Below are 16,472 nucleotides of genomic sequence, written 5' to 3'. Positions count from 1 at the left end.
ACGGTATCCCTCCTCCCCATTCCCTCGGGCACGTGCCTCCCCGCGCTGCCCTCCTAACCTGGACAGAGCATCCCCACTGCTGCCCGTCCCATCCCGTCCAGCCCTTGCTGCTTGTGCGTGCAGGCTTGTTGCTCCTCCAGGATCCCTGCCTGCCGCCCGTCTGCCTGCCCACTGGGGTGTTGGTCCTGTTTTCCTCCTGGTCGGAGAGAGCTCCCAATATTCCCGGAACCTGGCCCTGGAGCACGTGCGGGCTGTGTGTGCAGGTGTGTACAGAAATGGAGCCCTTGGACACACTCGGGTCACGGACAGTGCCGCTGGCCACTTAGTCAAGAAGTCCCAGCCCCCCGCCCCCACCGGGCTGACAAATACTGTTTTCTTCTGATGGGTTTTTTTTTTTAATTAATTAATTTATTTATTTATTTTTGGCTGCGTTGGGTCTTCATTGCTGCACGCCGGCTTTCCCTAGTTGTGGTGAGCAGGGGCTACTCTTCGTTGCGGTGTGCGGGCTTCTCATCGTGGTGGCTTCTCTTGTTGCAGAGCACGGGCTCTAGGCGCACGGGCTTTAGTGGCTGTGGCACACAGGCTCAGTAGTTGTGGCTCGCGGGCTCTAGAGTGCAGGCTTAGTAGTTGTGGCGCACGGGCTTAGTTGCTCCGCGGCATGTGGGATCTTCCCGGACCAGGGCTCGAACCCGTGTCCCCTGCATTGGCAGGCAGTTCTTCACCACTGTGCCACCAGGGAAGTCCTCTTCTGATAGTTTTAAAGTTTTGTTTTTAACATACTGGGTTTTTACATTTGAAGTTTGTTTATATGTGGTGTTTGTGTATGTGTTTCCATCAGGTCAGTTCAGGTTAAACCAAGTAGATTAGTGAGTTTGTTTCCTTACCCTTAAAATGAAACAGAACAGTAAAACGAGAGGCGTAGAAAGGTACTCTTCACCCACAAGGACAAAGAGCGGGAAGAAGGTGACAGCAGAAGGAAGACTTGAGCCCGCTGGGAAGGTGGGACGTGGGCACGGCAGTGGCTGCCCCGAGGTGCCCAGGGTCCGGAGCAGGCAGCGCTGGAAGGGCGTGGGCTCGGAGACTGCAGCGGGAGGGGTCTCCATCTGGGGGACTTGCCAGAGGAGCTCGGGACAGGTGCCCACCCTGCGATGGAGCGAGGAGTGGACGTCTGCAGTCAGGACTGCAGGCGCCGGCCCTGCCCTCGAGGAGTGTGAGCTGCTGTGGGGTCACTTCTGCCAGGAAACCAGGGTTCCGGGGGGGAAACTGAGCTCCAGAGGAGGAACCCGGGGGCGGGCCGCTGCCTTGTAACCTGGTTTAGGACGTTCCCGTCGCCCGCCCCCTGCCCCTGGCAACCACTGACCCACCAGTCTCCACCAATTTGCCTGTGCTGGACATTCGTATAAGCAGAGTCGCGCAACCTGGCCTTTGACGCCTGCTTCGTGGAGCATAAGGTTTTCAAGGTTCTGCAGCCTCAAGCTGAGTGAGCCTCCCGGTGTGGTGGACGGACATGCAGTAATGGACTCGTGGGTGGGTCCGCCTTTGGCTGCTGTGAGCATGTGTACGAGTCTTAGCATGGACGTGTGTTTCCCTCTCTCCTGGAAGATGCCTCCGAGGGAAGCTGTGGGGCGTGTGTTTAACTATTGGAGGAGCTGTCAAGTTACCTTCCGAAGTGGCTACACCATCTGGTATTCCCACTGGGATGTGAGTTTTAATTTATGCCTTTATTTGACCTTGTACTCCCTTGCCTTCCATGTTATCTAGAATTTTAGTTCCATCTTATTTTTTCAACGCACAAAATAATCATTTAGAAACATCGAGTAGGGACTTCCCTGGTGGTCCAATGGTTAAGACTCCGCGCTTCCACTGAAGGGGGCACGACGAGTTCGATCCCTGGTTGGGGAACTGAGATCCCACATGCCATGCAGCGCGGCCAAAAAAAAAAAAAGCTTCAAGTAGAGGGACAGCATCATGTGTGCTGTCTGCTCACAGCTGACTTGTGCCCCCTTGTCTTCCTGTGTCTCAGGCTTGTTTTGTGAGGCAGGCTGTGGTCCACGTTGGTGGCTGTTTCATGTGCACTTGAAAAGAACATGTCAGGGCTTCCCTGGTGGCACGGTGGTTAAGAATCCACCTGCCAATGCAGGGGACACGGGTTCGAGCCCTGGTCCGGGAAGATCCCACATGCTGCGGAGCAACTAAGCCCGTGAGCCACAACTACTGAACCCGCGTGCCGCAACTAATGAAGCCCACGTGCCTGGAGCCTGTGCTCCTCAACAAGAGAAGTCACCGCAATGAGAAGCCCGCGCACCGCAACGAAGAGTAGCCCCCGCTTGCAGCAACTAGAGAAAGCCCACGCGCAGCAACGAAGACCCAACGCAGCCAAAAATAATAAATAAATAAATAAATAAAATAAAAAGAGAAAAGAACACGTCTTCTGCTGTCGGTGAGGGGAGTATTCCATATGTATCGATTAGATTCAGTTGGCTGATAGTTGTCATGGATTGAATTGTGACTCCCCCAAAGATAATGAAGTACTAACCCTCAGTAACTCAGACTGTGACCTTATTTGGAAATACGGTCTTTACAGAGATAAGTTAAAATGAGGTCATTAGGGTGGGCTCAATCCAATATGACCAGTGTCCTTCTGAAAAGGGGAAATGTGGACATAGACGTGCACAGAGGGAAGAGGACGTGAACAGGCCCAGGGAGGAGGATGCCACGTGAAGACAGAAGGTCGCAGTGATGCGTCTACAGGTCAGGAGCACCTGATGTCTGGCAAACGCCAGAACCTAGGAAGAGGCCAGGAAGGGCTTCCCCCAGAGAGAGTGGCCTTGCCAGCACCTTGACCTTGGACTTTCGGCCTCCAGAACTTTGAGACAATAAATTTCTGTTGTTTTAAACTTCCCAGTTTGTGGTACTTTGTTACAGCCACCCAGGAAGCTAACACAGGAGAGGGGCTCAGTTCTCCTGCATGTTGCCGCCTCTGTGACTAGTTTGACCTTTACTGAGAGAGGAGCACCTAGTCTCCAGCTGTAACTTCAGATGCATCTATTTCTCCTCTCATTCTGTCACTTCTTGCTTTGTGTATTCTGAGGCTCTGTTGTTAGGCGCACACACGTAGGATTGTTTTATCTTCTTGGTGAATTTACTCTTGTATCAGTGTGTAATGTCCCTCTTTTTTCTTGGTAACAGACTTTTTCTGAAATGTGCTTTACTTTGTCTGATATTAAACATCCCGTTTCTTTTCATTGGTATTTTTGTGGTATGCATTTTTCCATCCTTTTACTTTTAACTAACCTATACTATATTTGAGTGAGTTTCTTAGAGATGGCATAGTTGGGTTGTAGGTATTTTTGTTTTTAAGTTTCACGTTGACAATAACGTAACTATGGATATGCTAGATATAAGTTGACCATTTTGTGTTTGTTTTCTGTTGGTTCTCTCTGGGTTTTTTGTTTGCTTGGTTTGTTTTTTGACCATGCCATGCAGCATGCAGGATCTTAGTTCCCCAACCAGGGATCGAACCCGTGCTCCCTGCGTTGGGAGTGCGGAGTCCTAACCACTGGACCGCCAGGGAAGTCCCAGTATTTGAGTTTATCTGTTGTGATGCTGACTCTCTCTCTTCATGGTTTTAGTGGTTGTTCCAGTCTACTTGGAATCAGGAGTTTGCTCTTTAATAGGGCTGTAGAAACCTTACCACCCTGGAGGCCCCTTTGTGGTTCCCCCGTTACCTCTGTGTGTGCTGGACATGTCACCAGACGAAATCATGACAAACTTTTCAGCGGCCGAATGTGTTTGAAGAACTCGAGGAGAGTGTTTACCGTTTCTGTTGCTGCCCCTCCCTGCTGACCGCCCAGGTTTCCTGACACCACCTCCTTCCTGCCGGAAGAGCTCCCATCAGCATTTCTGTTAGAGCAGATCATTTTCACTGGATATAGAACTCCGGGCTGACTCTTTCCTTTCCCCCAGCACTTAAAAAATGTGCTACTTCTGGGAGTTCCCTGGTGGCCTAGTGGGTAGGACGCCAGGCTTTCACTGCCGGGGCCCGGGTTCAATCCCTGGTCAGGGAAATAAGGTCCCTCAGCGCACCCAAAAAAAAAAAAAAGTGCTACTTCCTGTGGCCTCCGTGGTTTCTAATGAGGAATCTGTAGTCACCACAGGCTGCTCCCCTGGGGCCGAGGTGCATCTTCTCACTGCTTTCAGGTTTCTCGTCTTCAGTTTTCAGCACTGATTTAGATGTGCCCGGGTGTGAATGTCCTTGAGTTTGTCCTTTTGCTCAACCTCTTGAATCTGTAGGTTTGTATCTGTAGGTTTATATCCAAATTTGGGGACGTTTTCAGCCATCATTTCTTCAAATTGCTTCCTCCTCTCCTTTTGCGCTTAGACCTTTGCTTGCCGTCCCACAGGTCCTTGAGGCTCTGATTTTCCTTTACCTGATCTTTTTTCTCTCTGTTCAGGTTGGACAATCTCTGTTGTCCTGTCTTCAGTCAAGTTCACTGACTCTTTCCTCTGACTTCTCCATCCTGCTATTGAGTCTGTCTGGAGTTTTAAATTTTTGGTTATTTCCCTTTTTTGTTTCTTTGCTGAGATGTTTATATCTTAATATCCACTGCAGAATGTGTTTGCTCACTCAGGCATTTTATAATAGCCACTCTGTCTCTGTCAGGTAACTTCAACATCCTTGGCTGCCCTTGAGTTGAACGTTTCCCAGCTCTTCGTGTGCTGGGTAACTGTAGATTAGATTCTGGATGTTGACTTTATCAGGTCTGGGTCTGGTTAGGCTCAGGCTCACGTTCCCACTGCCACCCGTGGGCTGGACCCCCCCGTCAGCCCAGCCCCCAAAACCATGCTCTCTCGGCCGGTCCTGCCTGCTGCTCTGCAAGCTCACCAAGCCTTGGGTCTGATCCTTAGGAGCAGACCGGCAGCTCAAGGGTGGTCCCGGGCGTCACAACCACTTCATGGGCTGTTTCTCAAGCTGCTCCCTCTGGTCTGGTTGCTGGCTCCCCGTCTGGCCTCCAGCCTGAAACCTGGCACTCCTGTTAACCCTGCTCTGTCGTGCCCCTCCTTAGTCTGGCCGTGCCTGGGGCCACACCTGGGGCCACACAGCCCCCGGGGATCCCCCGGCCTCTCCGCACTCACTCAGCTTCCCGAGTCCCCTTTCCCGACCCCGTGGCAGGCTGGCGGCTGTGCCGCGTGCAGGCCCAGGAACTGAGGGTGGGCACTGGTGAGAGGTGCCGGTACTGGGGGCCCCAGTGCTGCCGCCGCCCCTGCCCCGCCTGCCATGGCGCCCTTTGCAGAGCCCTCGGCTGCCCCGTGCCTCCGCTCAGGTTTCCGGCCACACCTCCGGAGGGGCAGGGCCTCGAGCCAGCTCCCCACCTGCACCCACCTCCCACGGAGCTTGGAGGCTCAGGCGTGCTCGCTGCCCTCCGTCAGAGCTCAGCTCGCGTGCTCTGGGGATGGGGCTCCTCTTCCAACCCCCGTCTCCCCCTGCTCTCCCCCCGCCTCCCGGGCCTCCCCGTTCCTCTGGCACGTATCTGTTTCTCTGCTTTTTGTCATCCGCTTCCGGTTCTCACACCAGGTGGGCCTGGTCCAGCCTTCTTTCCGTGGGTTAAGCATTTAGTTCCAATCACCCTATCTCTTGTCTGTTGGCTCTCTTCTAATTTTTCGATTTCTGCATGTTCTTGATTCCGATTCCGCTGCTTTTGTTTTATAGATTTTGTAGGTTACCTTGATGGCTTTACATTAAACATATCTCCAGTCTTTTCCAGAAACCGCATCACCTTGCAGCTACCCCGGAGCAGCGGTGTCCATGGGGTTTCCTGGCTCCCGTCTGAGGCCGAGCCTGGGCTCCTGGCTGCGGTTCCAGGCGGGTCCCGGGCAGAGTGCTCGGGCTCCGCTGCTGTCGGGCTCCCTTCCCTGTTCTCACCCGTCCAGTGGTTCGGAGACAGACCCAGGGGCCCAAGCTTCCCCGCTGCAGCAGTGGGGCTGGGGCTCTGTCCTCGGGGCGCAGCTGTGCCACTGGCTGGCTCCTCCGGGGACTTTGCCCTCCAGTCCGAACTCCTCCTGGGTCAGCTTCCCCGACCTCGTGTCTGTACCCGGCCCTGCCCAGCCCGTCTGCCTGCGGCCAGCTTGGCTCCGACCCTGCAGGCGACCGGGGCAGCCTCTGCTCACCGCTGCCTCTGGCCTGGAGTAACATGCTGTCCCCCAAGGCCCGTCCACGTCTGTCTTCTCGACCGTCACGTTGGCGCGTGCCGAGTGTGGAGCCGATGGCAGTTCAGCACCATCGCTCCACGTGCAGCTGGGCTGCATTTCCACCCCGGGGTGTCCCGAGATGAACAAGTGGGCCAGGTGAGCCCCCAGGATGGGCCTGGGCCAGGCCTGAGGGTACAGCTGGGGCCACCCCCGCCCCTCTGCTGCCACCTCTGCTCTGTGTCCACACTGTCACGTGCCAGGCCCCCGAGGTCTGCCCCTGCCCCAGCCAGGGCACCCCCTTGAGGACTCAAAGCCCTGAAACTGGCCCCCCCCGCCGCCCGCCCCGCCTGCCGTCCCTGGTGCCTGGCAGCACTTGCCAAGCCGTGTGTCCCTCTGTGCCCCCTGCTGGCGGGGAGCGCACACGTGCCGGACGTGCTCCGGAGTCTCTGCGCTCAGGGACTTGTCCACAGAGGCAGCAGGGGCGGCAGCTGGGGACGCAGACTCGCGTCCCGCTGCCCAGTTCAGGGCAGCTCCAGCGTGTGGCCTGGGGCACCCGCCCCGTCCAGCAGGCACGACGAGGCCCCGTATAGATGCCATGCCCCTCCCTGCACACACTGGATGCCACGCCCCTCCCCGCACAGACTGGTCGGCACTGTGCTGTTGCCAACTGTTTATTCAGACCCTGAACAGGTGACCAGTGACATGCAGGTGCCCTGGGCCCATGGCAGCCTGGCCTGCAGCAGCCTGACCCGCATCTCGACCCTGACGCTGGGAAGTTCCCAGAGGAGGGAGCCTGGGCTCCCTGGGCAAGGCTGGGCCCAGCAAACACCGCCAGGGCCCCACAGGGCTGGCCGAGGAGAAGGTGTTGTGCAGACTGTCCCAGAGCCCAGGCCCAGGGGAAGGGGGTGGGTGAAGCGCGGGGGCCCAGTGTCCTGTGCAGCCCAAGCCAGCCAGAGACGGCCCCGGCTGCCCAGGGCTGAGCGTCACAGCTGTGGGAGGCGGTGTGCGTGCACGAGCGTGGTGGGGGCCGGGCCGTCCCTCCCCCCGTGGCCCCCGTCCTAAGGCGTTTCTGCAGCAAGCTTCTCTGCCCCCGCGCGCTCTGGGCAGCAGCTCGACCCCCGGAAAAGGGCCATGGGCCTCCGTAGCCTCCTCGGTGGGTCCCAGCGCCCCTCAGCGCCTCTGGCTGGCGAACCAGGAGAAGAAGGGGCGAGGGCGCGGGCGCGGACGCGGGGCCTGGCAGACACGCACCGTGCGTGGCGAGCGCCAGGCTTTGATGGTGGCGTCGTCGCTGGCCGTCAGCAGGAGCTCCTGCTCCTGGGGGCTGAAGACCACTGAGTTGACCACGTCCTGGTGCCGCAGCTTGGCCAGGCAGATGTTGTAGTGGCGGTCCCAGATGTAGCCGTGCCGATCCTCCGCCCCACTGCGAGAGCGCCTGGGATGAGCCCCCGCCCGCCCACTGGGGCCCCTCCCCACCCGGCTCCGCCCCCGGACCTGGCCACGAAGTCCCTGCTGACGTCCAGGAAGATGAAGAAGCACTCATCGTTGGGCGTGTAGGCGCGGTGGGCGCGCAAGGCCCGCTTCACCTCCCGCATGGTCTTGAGGTCAAACACCAGCAGGTCGATCTCCTCCGCGATCGGCGGTGGCTGCATGGGGTCGGCCACCACCGAGCCGCTGGGCCAGGCGCGGCTGTTTACGTACAGGTACCTGCATGGGCACGCTGCTCAGTAGGGGCCTGCGGACGCCCCCACCCAGGCTGCCAACAGGGGCCCACCTGTTGTCGGGGGACAGGCCCATGCCGACGATGTGTCCGTGCACGTCGATGACGTGGTCAAGCGCGTCGAAGAAGGCGTCGGAGCCCCGGCCCTCGCCCAGCACGGGCCCCGCCGTGGTCATCTGGTGCGGCCGGATCTGCTTGATGCCTGTGGGGGCCGGGCGGGCAGCGCCTGGGTGCCTGGGAGCGCCAGACGCCCGTGGCGCCGCCGGCCCTGTGCCCCCGGATCTGAACGTGCGCCCCGGGGGGCCGCACAAGTGCTCACCCCCAGGGCAAACGGAGGAAGGGACTCTGCGCACAGACTGGCCCCGCCCCACCCTGGGAAGCCTCGCCCGGGCTCCTCACCGATCTGGTGCGGCGAGTAGGTGAAGCAGCCCGTGGTGAAGATGAGGAGTTTGCTGCCGGCGGCGGCCGTGCCGCGCTCGGGGGGCTTGGTGTGGCCCTGGGCCAGCAGCTCGGCCGCCTTGGTCTCCAGCGCGCACTCTGACAGCTGGGGCTGGGCCCGGCCCTCCAGGAGGCGCCTCAAGCCCTTGGTGCGGGCCGGGCCCGGGTCGACCACGGGCTCCTCACTGTCGCTGCTCAGGTCGAAGACACAGCCGGGGTCCGCGCCAGGGGCGCCGGCGTCCAGCAGGAGTTCCGGGCTGTCAAAGCGGCTGCAGTCGGCCACCATGACGGTGCGGATGGTGCTGGCGTTGAGGTTCTGGATCTTGAAAAGCCGCTTCACCACGTTCACATTCTCCGACTCCACGTCCTGGGGGCAGGAGCGGGGGGGTGGGCACGGGCTGCTGGGGGCCGCCGCCGGCCGCAGGGCCCCCCCGCGCGCACCTGGAAGGCGTTGTTGAGCCAGAGCACAGAGCACGACGTGATGTCCCCAATGCGGTGCAGGTTTCCCGAGATCAGGCTGGTGTCCGTGAGCCAGCAACCGAACACGTCGTAGGGCTTGTTGCGCACGCGGGACAGCAGGGCGAAGGTGTCTGGGGGGAGCAGCAGGATGGGGCGAGGGGGGGGTGGGGGGTGGGGGGAGGCGGGGCTGGCGGGATGGGGTGGGGTTGTCCAGGCAGGGGGCGGGGCTGGGCATTAGGGGCGGGGTTGTCCAGGCAGAGATGGAGCAGGGGCCTGGGTGGGACGGCCCCGGTGGGAGGGCCGCCCACCCTCGGCCCAGTCTCACCTAGGCTGATGACGGCGATCTCGCCCGAGGAGGAGTTGTGGGGCCCCAGGAACACCCCGGACGCCAGCAGCAGAGAATCGTCCTGGTTGAACTGGGAGAACTGGGTGTAGCTCCAATTGTAAGGCCGCATGTCTGCGCTGTGCAGCAGCGAGATGGTCAGGTCGTTGTTCCAGATCTGCATGGGGGGGCCGAGCAGGCATACCTCGTGATCCCGCCCTGCACGGGGCCCCTGGGACCCCTCTCCTGGTCGGCTCGGCTGAGCCGGTGCTTGGAAACCGCCATCCGGTGAGGGCTCCTTGTCTTTGGCTGTCAGACCGCCGGAGGGATGTGAGTACGCGGGGCTTGGGGCCGGCTCTGGAGCAGCTGCGAGCAGGACCCTCTCTTCTCTGTAGGCAGTTAGGGCCACCCAGCCCCAGCCTCCCAGCCCGGGTGATCCAGGCCAGTGGTCCCGGTCCCGGGCCTCCCCATGTGGATGCAGCACACGGGCCAGCTGTCACTCGTGGCCTGGCCCTCTCTTCCTACAGGGTTAGCCGCCCTCACCTTCACGGTGCAGTCCTTGGAGCAGGAAGCAAACTGGTAGCCCGAGTGGGAGAAGCTAAGGTGCAGGACCTGGTCGGTGTGCTCCTTGAGAGTCTGCACCTCCACGCAGGGCACTGTGTCATAGAGCCGCCGAAACTCCTCGTACCAGGACGTGGCCGCTGTGTGTGTGTGGGCGTGTCACACTGGGGCCGCACGCCTCAGAGCCAGGGCCCTGACAGCCAGGGGCCAGCCCTGCCCACCCTTCGGCCTCCCTCCCAGGCCCTGCGTTTTGAGGCACAGCCTGGCTGTCCTCGACCAGCATGAGGACCACTGGGCTTCACGGCGGAGTGCAGGTGCTGACCTGGGTGTCGGGGCACGTTGCGGGCCACCTGGTAGTAGCGGTAGAACTGCTCCCTCCACAGGAACTCGTCCCGGGACACGGCCTGCCATTGGTGGCACACCAGCCCCGCGGCCAGCACGTCGGCCGGGCCCAAGTTCAGGAAGATCTGGTAAACGAGGCTGTCGGGGAGCAGGGGTGTGCCCCCCTCGTCCATCGTGACATTCTGCCCAGGCGGCCCTGAAACCCATGCATGGTCCCCTTAGTCGCCAGTTGGGCCAGGGAGGACACCAGCCTCCAGGCCCAAGGAGAGGCGCAGGGGCCTGGGGCTGGGCTGAGGCAGCCCACCAACTGCCCCGCTGGGAATTCCATTGGACTAAGCATGTGCGGAGAACCCCCCTGGCCAAGGGTCCAAGCGCTTCATCAAGCCTCCTGGACAGCCACGCTCCTCGGACCCCACACTCCTGAGGGTCCCCGGAAAGGCCAAGTGATCCCCAGAACAGGCAGCTTCCCGGCCTGGTCCAGCCTGAGGTGGAGCTGGCGGCGGGCCCTGAGACCCCAGACCCACCCTCACCCCAAAAGGCCCCCTCCTCAGGACAGGCCTTCTGGGTGGGGCCCTCTGACCTCCCCCCACAGGATCCCAGGGAGTCATCTGGCTGGCAGGGCTGGTGACCGCTCTGAGGCCGAGAAACGAAGGGTCGGTGAACCCTGTGCACCCTGCCTCTCTGACCTTGCTGCCCTAGGCTTCGGAGCTGTCAACATGGGGCAGAGATCCTTCTCAGGAGAGACTTGGGGCCGGCGGGACGAGGGCCAGCCCGCCCGCCCCAGACGCCGCCAGGGACACCAGCCGGCCCTGGCCTCTGCCCTCTGGCCTAGGGGAGCCCTGCCAGGTGGGCGACGGGCCAGTGCGGCCACTGCCGGGTGAGCTGGGGACGGGGGCCGGGAGGCCGGGCCGGGGATCGGGGCGGGGTGACGACGCTCCCCGGGGCCAGGGCGCTGGGGTCCGGGCCGGGGTTCGGACATGGCTGGTGTCGACGCTCCCCGGGCCGGGCGCACTCACCGCGGCCGCCTCCGCCCGGCTGCGCTGCCCCCGCCCCGGCGCCAGGCCTCTGCCCGCGGACCCGCTTCCGCCCTCCGTCGCCACTCCGGCCGCCGCGTCTCTATGACCGAGGCCGCCAGGCCAACGCCACGAGCCCCGAGGCATCGATGGCCGTCGAGGGCCGAGCCCAGCAGCCCGCGTTGGCTGTTACTGCGCCTGCGCCTCAGTCCCCGCGGCCCGGGCGGTACTTGTTTGCGCGCCTGTGTTTGCTCGGTCTCTCCAGAAACAGCGCCCCTGGCGGCCGGGAGGGGCGGCGGCCGAGCGCCGTGGGTCGTGGGCGGGGCTGCGGGCGAGGCTCGAGATCTCCGGTGCGAGACTTGGCTCCGGCGCTTCCCAGTGTCGGGCGCAGGTGTTCTTCGCTGTGGGGATAAGACTAGTCCGTACCTCAAGGAGCCGTTGGCGGCTTAAGGGAGATGAATGTGCAAAGGGATGAGCACCAGCTACACTGGAAGTCACGTGGTGGCTTGTGGGCAAGAAGCCAGAGGTCAACTCGGACTTTGTACACAGGACATGGCGACAGGGCCCTGCCGGGAAGTGCAGGGTCGAGGTCAGATGTCCAGGGTGAGGGTGAGTTCGTGAGGAGGCTGGGGCAGGGGCCGGGGCCGGGGGTGGGGGGGGGGCGGTCCGTTGGCTTGGCCCAGGGCCGGGGAGGTGGGAGGATGGACACAGACAGCACTGGACAGCGGACTCCGACCCGGGACTTGACCATCCTGCCCTGCGCCTCCCCCAGGCCTGTCACTGTCGCTGCCGTCGCCATGCTGCCCCCCAGGACGGCATCCTTCTTGACTCTGCTCCTGGCCGTCGGCTCCTTGGGTCAGAGGGCTCAGAGACCCCCTCGGCCCCCGTCCCCCATCAGCACCATCCAGCCCAAGGCCAACTTCGACACTCAGCAGGTAGACTTGGAGGGGCTGGAGCAGGGGCTCACCCAGCTTGGCAGCCCCCGTCCCCGCATGCCCGCACGTGGCCTGTTCCCAGTTTTCAGGGACCTGGTTCCTTGTGGCCGTGGCCTCCTCGTGCCGCTCCTTGCAGGAGCAGGGCCACCGGGCTGAGGCCACCACACTGCACGTGACTCCTCAGGGTGCAGCCATGGCTGTCAGCACCTTCCGAAAGCTGTGAGTCCCGGCACGGAGCCCCGCCCCCGCCCAGCCCCCCGACTCCCACCCCAGCCCCCAGCCCTACCCCTGCTGCGGCTTGCGTCCCTGCGACCAGTGTCCCGGGAGGCCCCACCCAGTTTGGGGTCCCCAAGCCTGCTGTGCCTCCTCCCACCCCCAACCCCCAGGGATGGGATCTGCTGGCAGGTGCGGCAGCTCTACGGTGACACGGGGTTCCCAGGTCGCTTCCTGCTCCAAGGTGAGGCGCGGGCCACTGGGACAAGGGTGCAGGGCTGGGGGTGAGGCTGACCACCGACCTGGCTCTGCCCAGCCCGAGGCGCCCGAGGGGCGGTGGACGTGGTCGTTGGGGAGACGGACTACCGGGGCTTCGCCATCCTGTACCTGGAGCGGGCGCGGCAGCTGTCGGTGAAGCTGTACGGTACGTCCCCGCGGGACCGGGTCTGCACACCCGCAGGGCTGTCTGGGTGGGCCCGGATGGGCACATGGACCCTTCCCTCCCTTTCCCCTGCCCTTGCCGTTAGGCCCAGATGTGGGGACAGAGAGGAGACCGGTGGGGGGTGGGCAGGGGTCAGATCGCAGCCCCCGGCACACAGCCCAGCTCCCAGAGCGCCCTGCCCGCCCAGCCCGCACCCACCCAGCAGGCGCCCAGGAGCCCTGTGTGTCCCGCACGCAGCCCGCTCGCTCCCCGTGAGCGAATCATTCCTGAGTGTGTTTGAGCAGCGGGTCCAGGGTGCCAACCTGACCGAGGACCACACCCTGTTTTTCCCCAAGTATGGTGAGTGTCCCTGCTTCTCCCCGCGGTCCACCTCACCCTCCCCCGCGCCCCATCCCTGCCACCCCTGACCCCGGCCCTGGCCCCCAGGTTTCTGCGAGGCCGCGGACCAGTTTCACGTCCTGGACGGTGAGCAGGCAGCGCCGGCGGGGCGGTGTGGCAGGGGGCTGGCAGCCCGCGGCTCCCTCCTGGTTGAGTCTCGTCTGTGCTGCAGAAATGAAGAGGTGAGGCAGGCGGCAGCCCTGCACCGAGAAGCAGCCAAGGCCCTGGAGGTGGCAGCACCCGCCGCCCCCCTTGCTGAGTGGGGACTCTCTCCCGTCTGCCCCCGAAGCTGCACCTCACCCCCAGGAGCTCGGGGCGCTGCCTTCATTAAACGTTGTCAGTCTCAGCCCCTGACTTCTTCCTTTCCACGCTGGACCCGGCCGGGGTCTCTGCCCACCCGTCATCTCACAGACACGTGGGGCTGCTTCCCGGGTGGGCCAGGAGGGCATCGGCTTGTCTCCTGGTGAAGAGTCCTCCCCAGGGGGATGGGGGTGGGGAGTGGCTCCTTCTCAAGGCCTGGAGTGCCCAGACTCCCCGACCCTAGTGTCCCCTCCTCTGGCCATCGCGCTGTGGTCGCCCTTGTCTTTCCTGCTCCCTGACTCTGTGCACGCCTGCCCTGCTGGCCTCGCTGGGCTGCCCCGGGTGGGCCCAGGACCTGAACTCGCCTTGTCCAGACACGTTGGCCTTTCCTAGAGGGATGCGGAACCCGCCCCTCAGGTCCTTTTTGTCGCCTGCTGACCACTGAGCGCCCTCCTGGGAGGCAGGGGCCCAGAGTCCCAGGGGGCCCTGTGGCCAAGGCAGGACAGGCCCTTGGAGAGGGTAGGCAGTTTCAAGGGAACGGGCAGGGAGGCTCCACTCCAGTTCCTGGGTGGTGCCTGGGTCTGGGGTGAGCTGGCATCTGTCTTAGGAGGATAGGAGGCTGGGCTGCCCCTCAGCCACCCCAGGGGCTGGCAGGGCCAGACAGGGCACAAGACTGGCCCGCGATCGGGACTGACCACCCCGGCGCTGAGTCCACTCCTGGCATCGGGCATCGGGTGCTCCTCAGGGGAGATCATGTGGGTGGGCGGCCAGGGGGCACAAAGAGAGGTGGGGGGTCTGTACCCCAATCTGGGGGAAGCAGGCCTGCCAGTATTGGGGTGAGCACGGGGGCCCTGGGTGCAGAGGGAGGGACCCCTGGACAGACGGGGTTGCCCCCAGGAGCCCACACCCAGTGTCAGCCCAAGGTCACCAGCCATGAGGGCCCACAAGATGAGCTCTGGCCTGTAGAGAAGACCTTTCTGGAACATGGGAGCTCCGAGGCCCAGGGAGAGGCAGGCGGGGACTGGAAACGGTGTCCTTGCCCCCACCAGCCGCTGCCAGGAGGGGCCCCTCCGAGTGACTGTGGACCGTTGGGAGGGGGTCGAGTGCCGGGACAGGGCCAGCCCCCTGCAGACTGCGCGTCCCTTCCACACACCAATGTCCCGGCCAACCCGCCCATCCCTCGCCAAGGGTCCCCCGACAGTGGAAGAAATGCCAAGGAGAAAATCCGCGGTTGCAAATGTCTGATGCCCGAGAAACAGAGACCAAAGGGCACGAGTACAGAGCAAATCACTCTGGGATCCAGCTGTCCTTCCGTCCCTCCAGCCAGGGTCTGCCTGGGGCTGCCACCGGCAGGGACAGCTGCCGGGGGCGGTAGGGAGGGAAGTGCTCCCGACCGCGGCGCCAGGGTCCACGTGGGCTCAGCTCCGGCCCCTGCCCATGAGAGCTCGCCTGTCCAGACCCGTACTGTTAAACAGCTGAGGACATCGGCCAATTCCCACAGGGCTGGGGACGTGGGAGGGTGCTGCCCCCCACGCACGCCCACCCCGCTCCCCGTGGGAGGCTGGCTCTCTCTCCCGTCACCCCACCCCACTCCCTCCCTCACCCCGCACCCGCCCCTGCTGGGCGAGAGCCACGGCCAGTCAGCGCTGTCCCCACTGTCCCCGGGACGGGACGTTGCGGACGCCTGTGCCTGGCACACACGGCCCAGCCAGAGCGTTGTGTGCATGCCTGTTCCCCTCCCACTGTGCCCCTCCCCCAGTCAGGAGAACCTGGGGAGAGCTTCAGGGCAAATGGCAGCCCCAGGCTTGGGCCGGACCGGGGCTGGAGGGTCAGGGAGCTGGTCATCGGCTTGGCCAAAGCCGGGCCTGGGAAAAGGGCCCAAGTCGCCCTGTTTGGGGAGCCTTAGGGTCTGTCTGATGAGCATTCCTGAAATGCCCACTGCATGCCAGGCTCTGGGCGCACAGGTGGCCAGTCCCTGCCCCTGGGAGCTTGAGGTCCAGTGCTCACCATTCCCTGACGATGGCGAGGCTGAGGGGGCAGCTGGGAGCTGGACCCCCACCCCAGCCCCATGTCATGCCCCCCAGCAGCCTCTTTCCCTGGGTGAGCTGTAGGCCACAGAACAGGGGGGACCACTGCCTGGTCCCTGGAGAGCAGGGTCAGAGGCCCCTGGCCCCACCTCTGCATGCCCCCCCGCCCTCCTCACCCGCTGGCCCAGTCCAGACCAGGAGGCCTGGCGTGGCGGTTGCTGGAGGGCTCGGTGTCCACAGCGGGCAGGGACTGTGCCCGACACCCCAGTCTGGGCCGTGCCCACCCAATGTCCCTCGGCGCCGGCCTCCCAGAAGGGCAGACAGGGCTGGTGGGAAGAGGGGGAGACAAAGACCCCAGAGAGCAGAGCTGGAGGCCACACGGGCACCTGTGTCACATGGGCCGCAGCTCAGAGCTGGTAGGGCCCCAGAGAGCCCCCTGCACGCCTGGCCCCGCGTCCCCCAGACGGAAAGGAGGGCGTCTGCTCTGGGGTGTGGGCAGGCCAGGCTCCTTAGAGGCCCCCTCTCAGGACTTCTGGGGAAGAAAGGGTCCTTCCAGCAGAGCTGAGCATCCCAGGGACCACGCCAGGACCTCTCAAGGGATCAAAGGGCCGAGGCCACAGAGCAGGCCAGCCCCACCCCCAGCTGGCTCCTTACACGGGAGGGGGCGGTGGGGAACGGAGGGCTCCCGACTCGACGCATTTGGTTTTGCTAAAATGTTTAACAAGCTCTAATTAAATTTTCAAAAACTGGGTGAAACAATTGTAGCTCTAGATAAATCGTTTTTGTTTTAAATTTACTTATTTATTTGTTTTTATTTTTGGCTGCATTGGGTCTTTGTTGCTGCTCACGGGCTTTCTCTAGTTGCCACAAGCAGGGGCTGCTCTTCCTTGTCATGTGTGGGCTTCTCACTGCGGTGGCTTCTCTTGTTGCAGAGCAGGGGCTCTAGGCGCACGGGCTTCAGTAGTTGTGGCACGTGGGCTCAGTAGTTGTGGTGCACGGGCTCAGTTGCTCCGCGGCATGTGGGATCTTCCCGGACCAGGGGTCGAACTCATGGCCCCTGCATCGTCAGGCGGATTCTTAACCACTGCGCCACCAGAGAAGCCCCAGATGAACCGTTTTTATGTAAAGGTATTTAT

General features: G+C 62.7%; 2 protein-coding genes across 4 annotated transcripts; one reads left to right on the top strand and one right to left on the bottom strand.

Annotated features, from left to right (window-relative positions):
- Positions 1-6,844: 6,844 nt before the first annotated feature.
- On the bottom strand, positions 6,845-11,237 carry FBXW5 (F-box and WD repeat domain containing 5). Of its 3 annotated transcripts, none has more exons than XM_061199584.1 (9): positions 11,045-11,237; positions 10,009-10,224; positions 9,669-9,826; positions 9,129-9,303; positions 8,786-8,934; positions 8,306-8,711; positions 7,961-8,108; positions 7,681-7,875; positions 6,845-7,609 (listed from the first exon to the last, which is right to left on the bottom strand). In XM_061199584.1, the coding sequence occupies exons 2-9, from the start codon at positions 10,199-10,201 to the stop codon at positions 7,360-7,362; spliced, it is 1,674 nt and encodes a 557-aa protein (XP_061055567.1). In that variant the 5' UTR covers positions 10,202-10,224; positions 11,045-11,237; the 3' UTR covers positions 6,845-7,359. The 3 variants fall into 3 exon arrangements, with proteins under 3 accessions (XP_061055567.1, XP_061055565.1, XP_061055566.1); XM_061199582.1 differs by having other exon boundaries at positions 7,681-7,893; positions 11,045-11,235; XM_061199583.1 differs by lacking the exon at positions 11,045-11,237 and adding an exon at positions 10,715-11,023 and having other exon boundaries at positions 7,681-7,893.
- Positions 11,238-11,284: 47 nt separating this feature from the next.
- On the top strand, positions 11,285-13,355 carry C8G (complement C8 gamma chain). The gene is made up of 7 exons (XM_061199585.1): positions 11,285-11,630; positions 11,814-11,976; positions 12,059-12,195; positions 12,363-12,433; positions 12,506-12,970; positions 13,058-13,096; positions 13,182-13,355. The coding sequence occupies exons 1-7, from the start codon at positions 11,497-11,499 to the stop codon at positions 13,193-13,195; spliced, it is 1,023 nt and encodes a 340-aa protein (XP_061055568.1). The 5' UTR covers positions 11,285-11,496; the 3' UTR covers positions 13,196-13,355.
- Positions 13,356-16,472: the final 3,117 nt, after the last annotated feature.

The sequence above is a fragment of the Eubalaena glacialis genome, chromosome 9 (assembly GCF_028564815.1).
Source record: "Eubalaena glacialis isolate mEubGla1 chromosome 9, mEubGla1.1.hap2.+ XY, whole genome shotgun sequence".
Taxonomy (NCBI): Eukaryota; Metazoa; Chordata; class Mammalia; order Artiodactyla; family Balaenidae; genus Eubalaena; species Eubalaena glacialis.
This window is presented reverse-complemented; position numbering and strand designations above follow the sequence as displayed.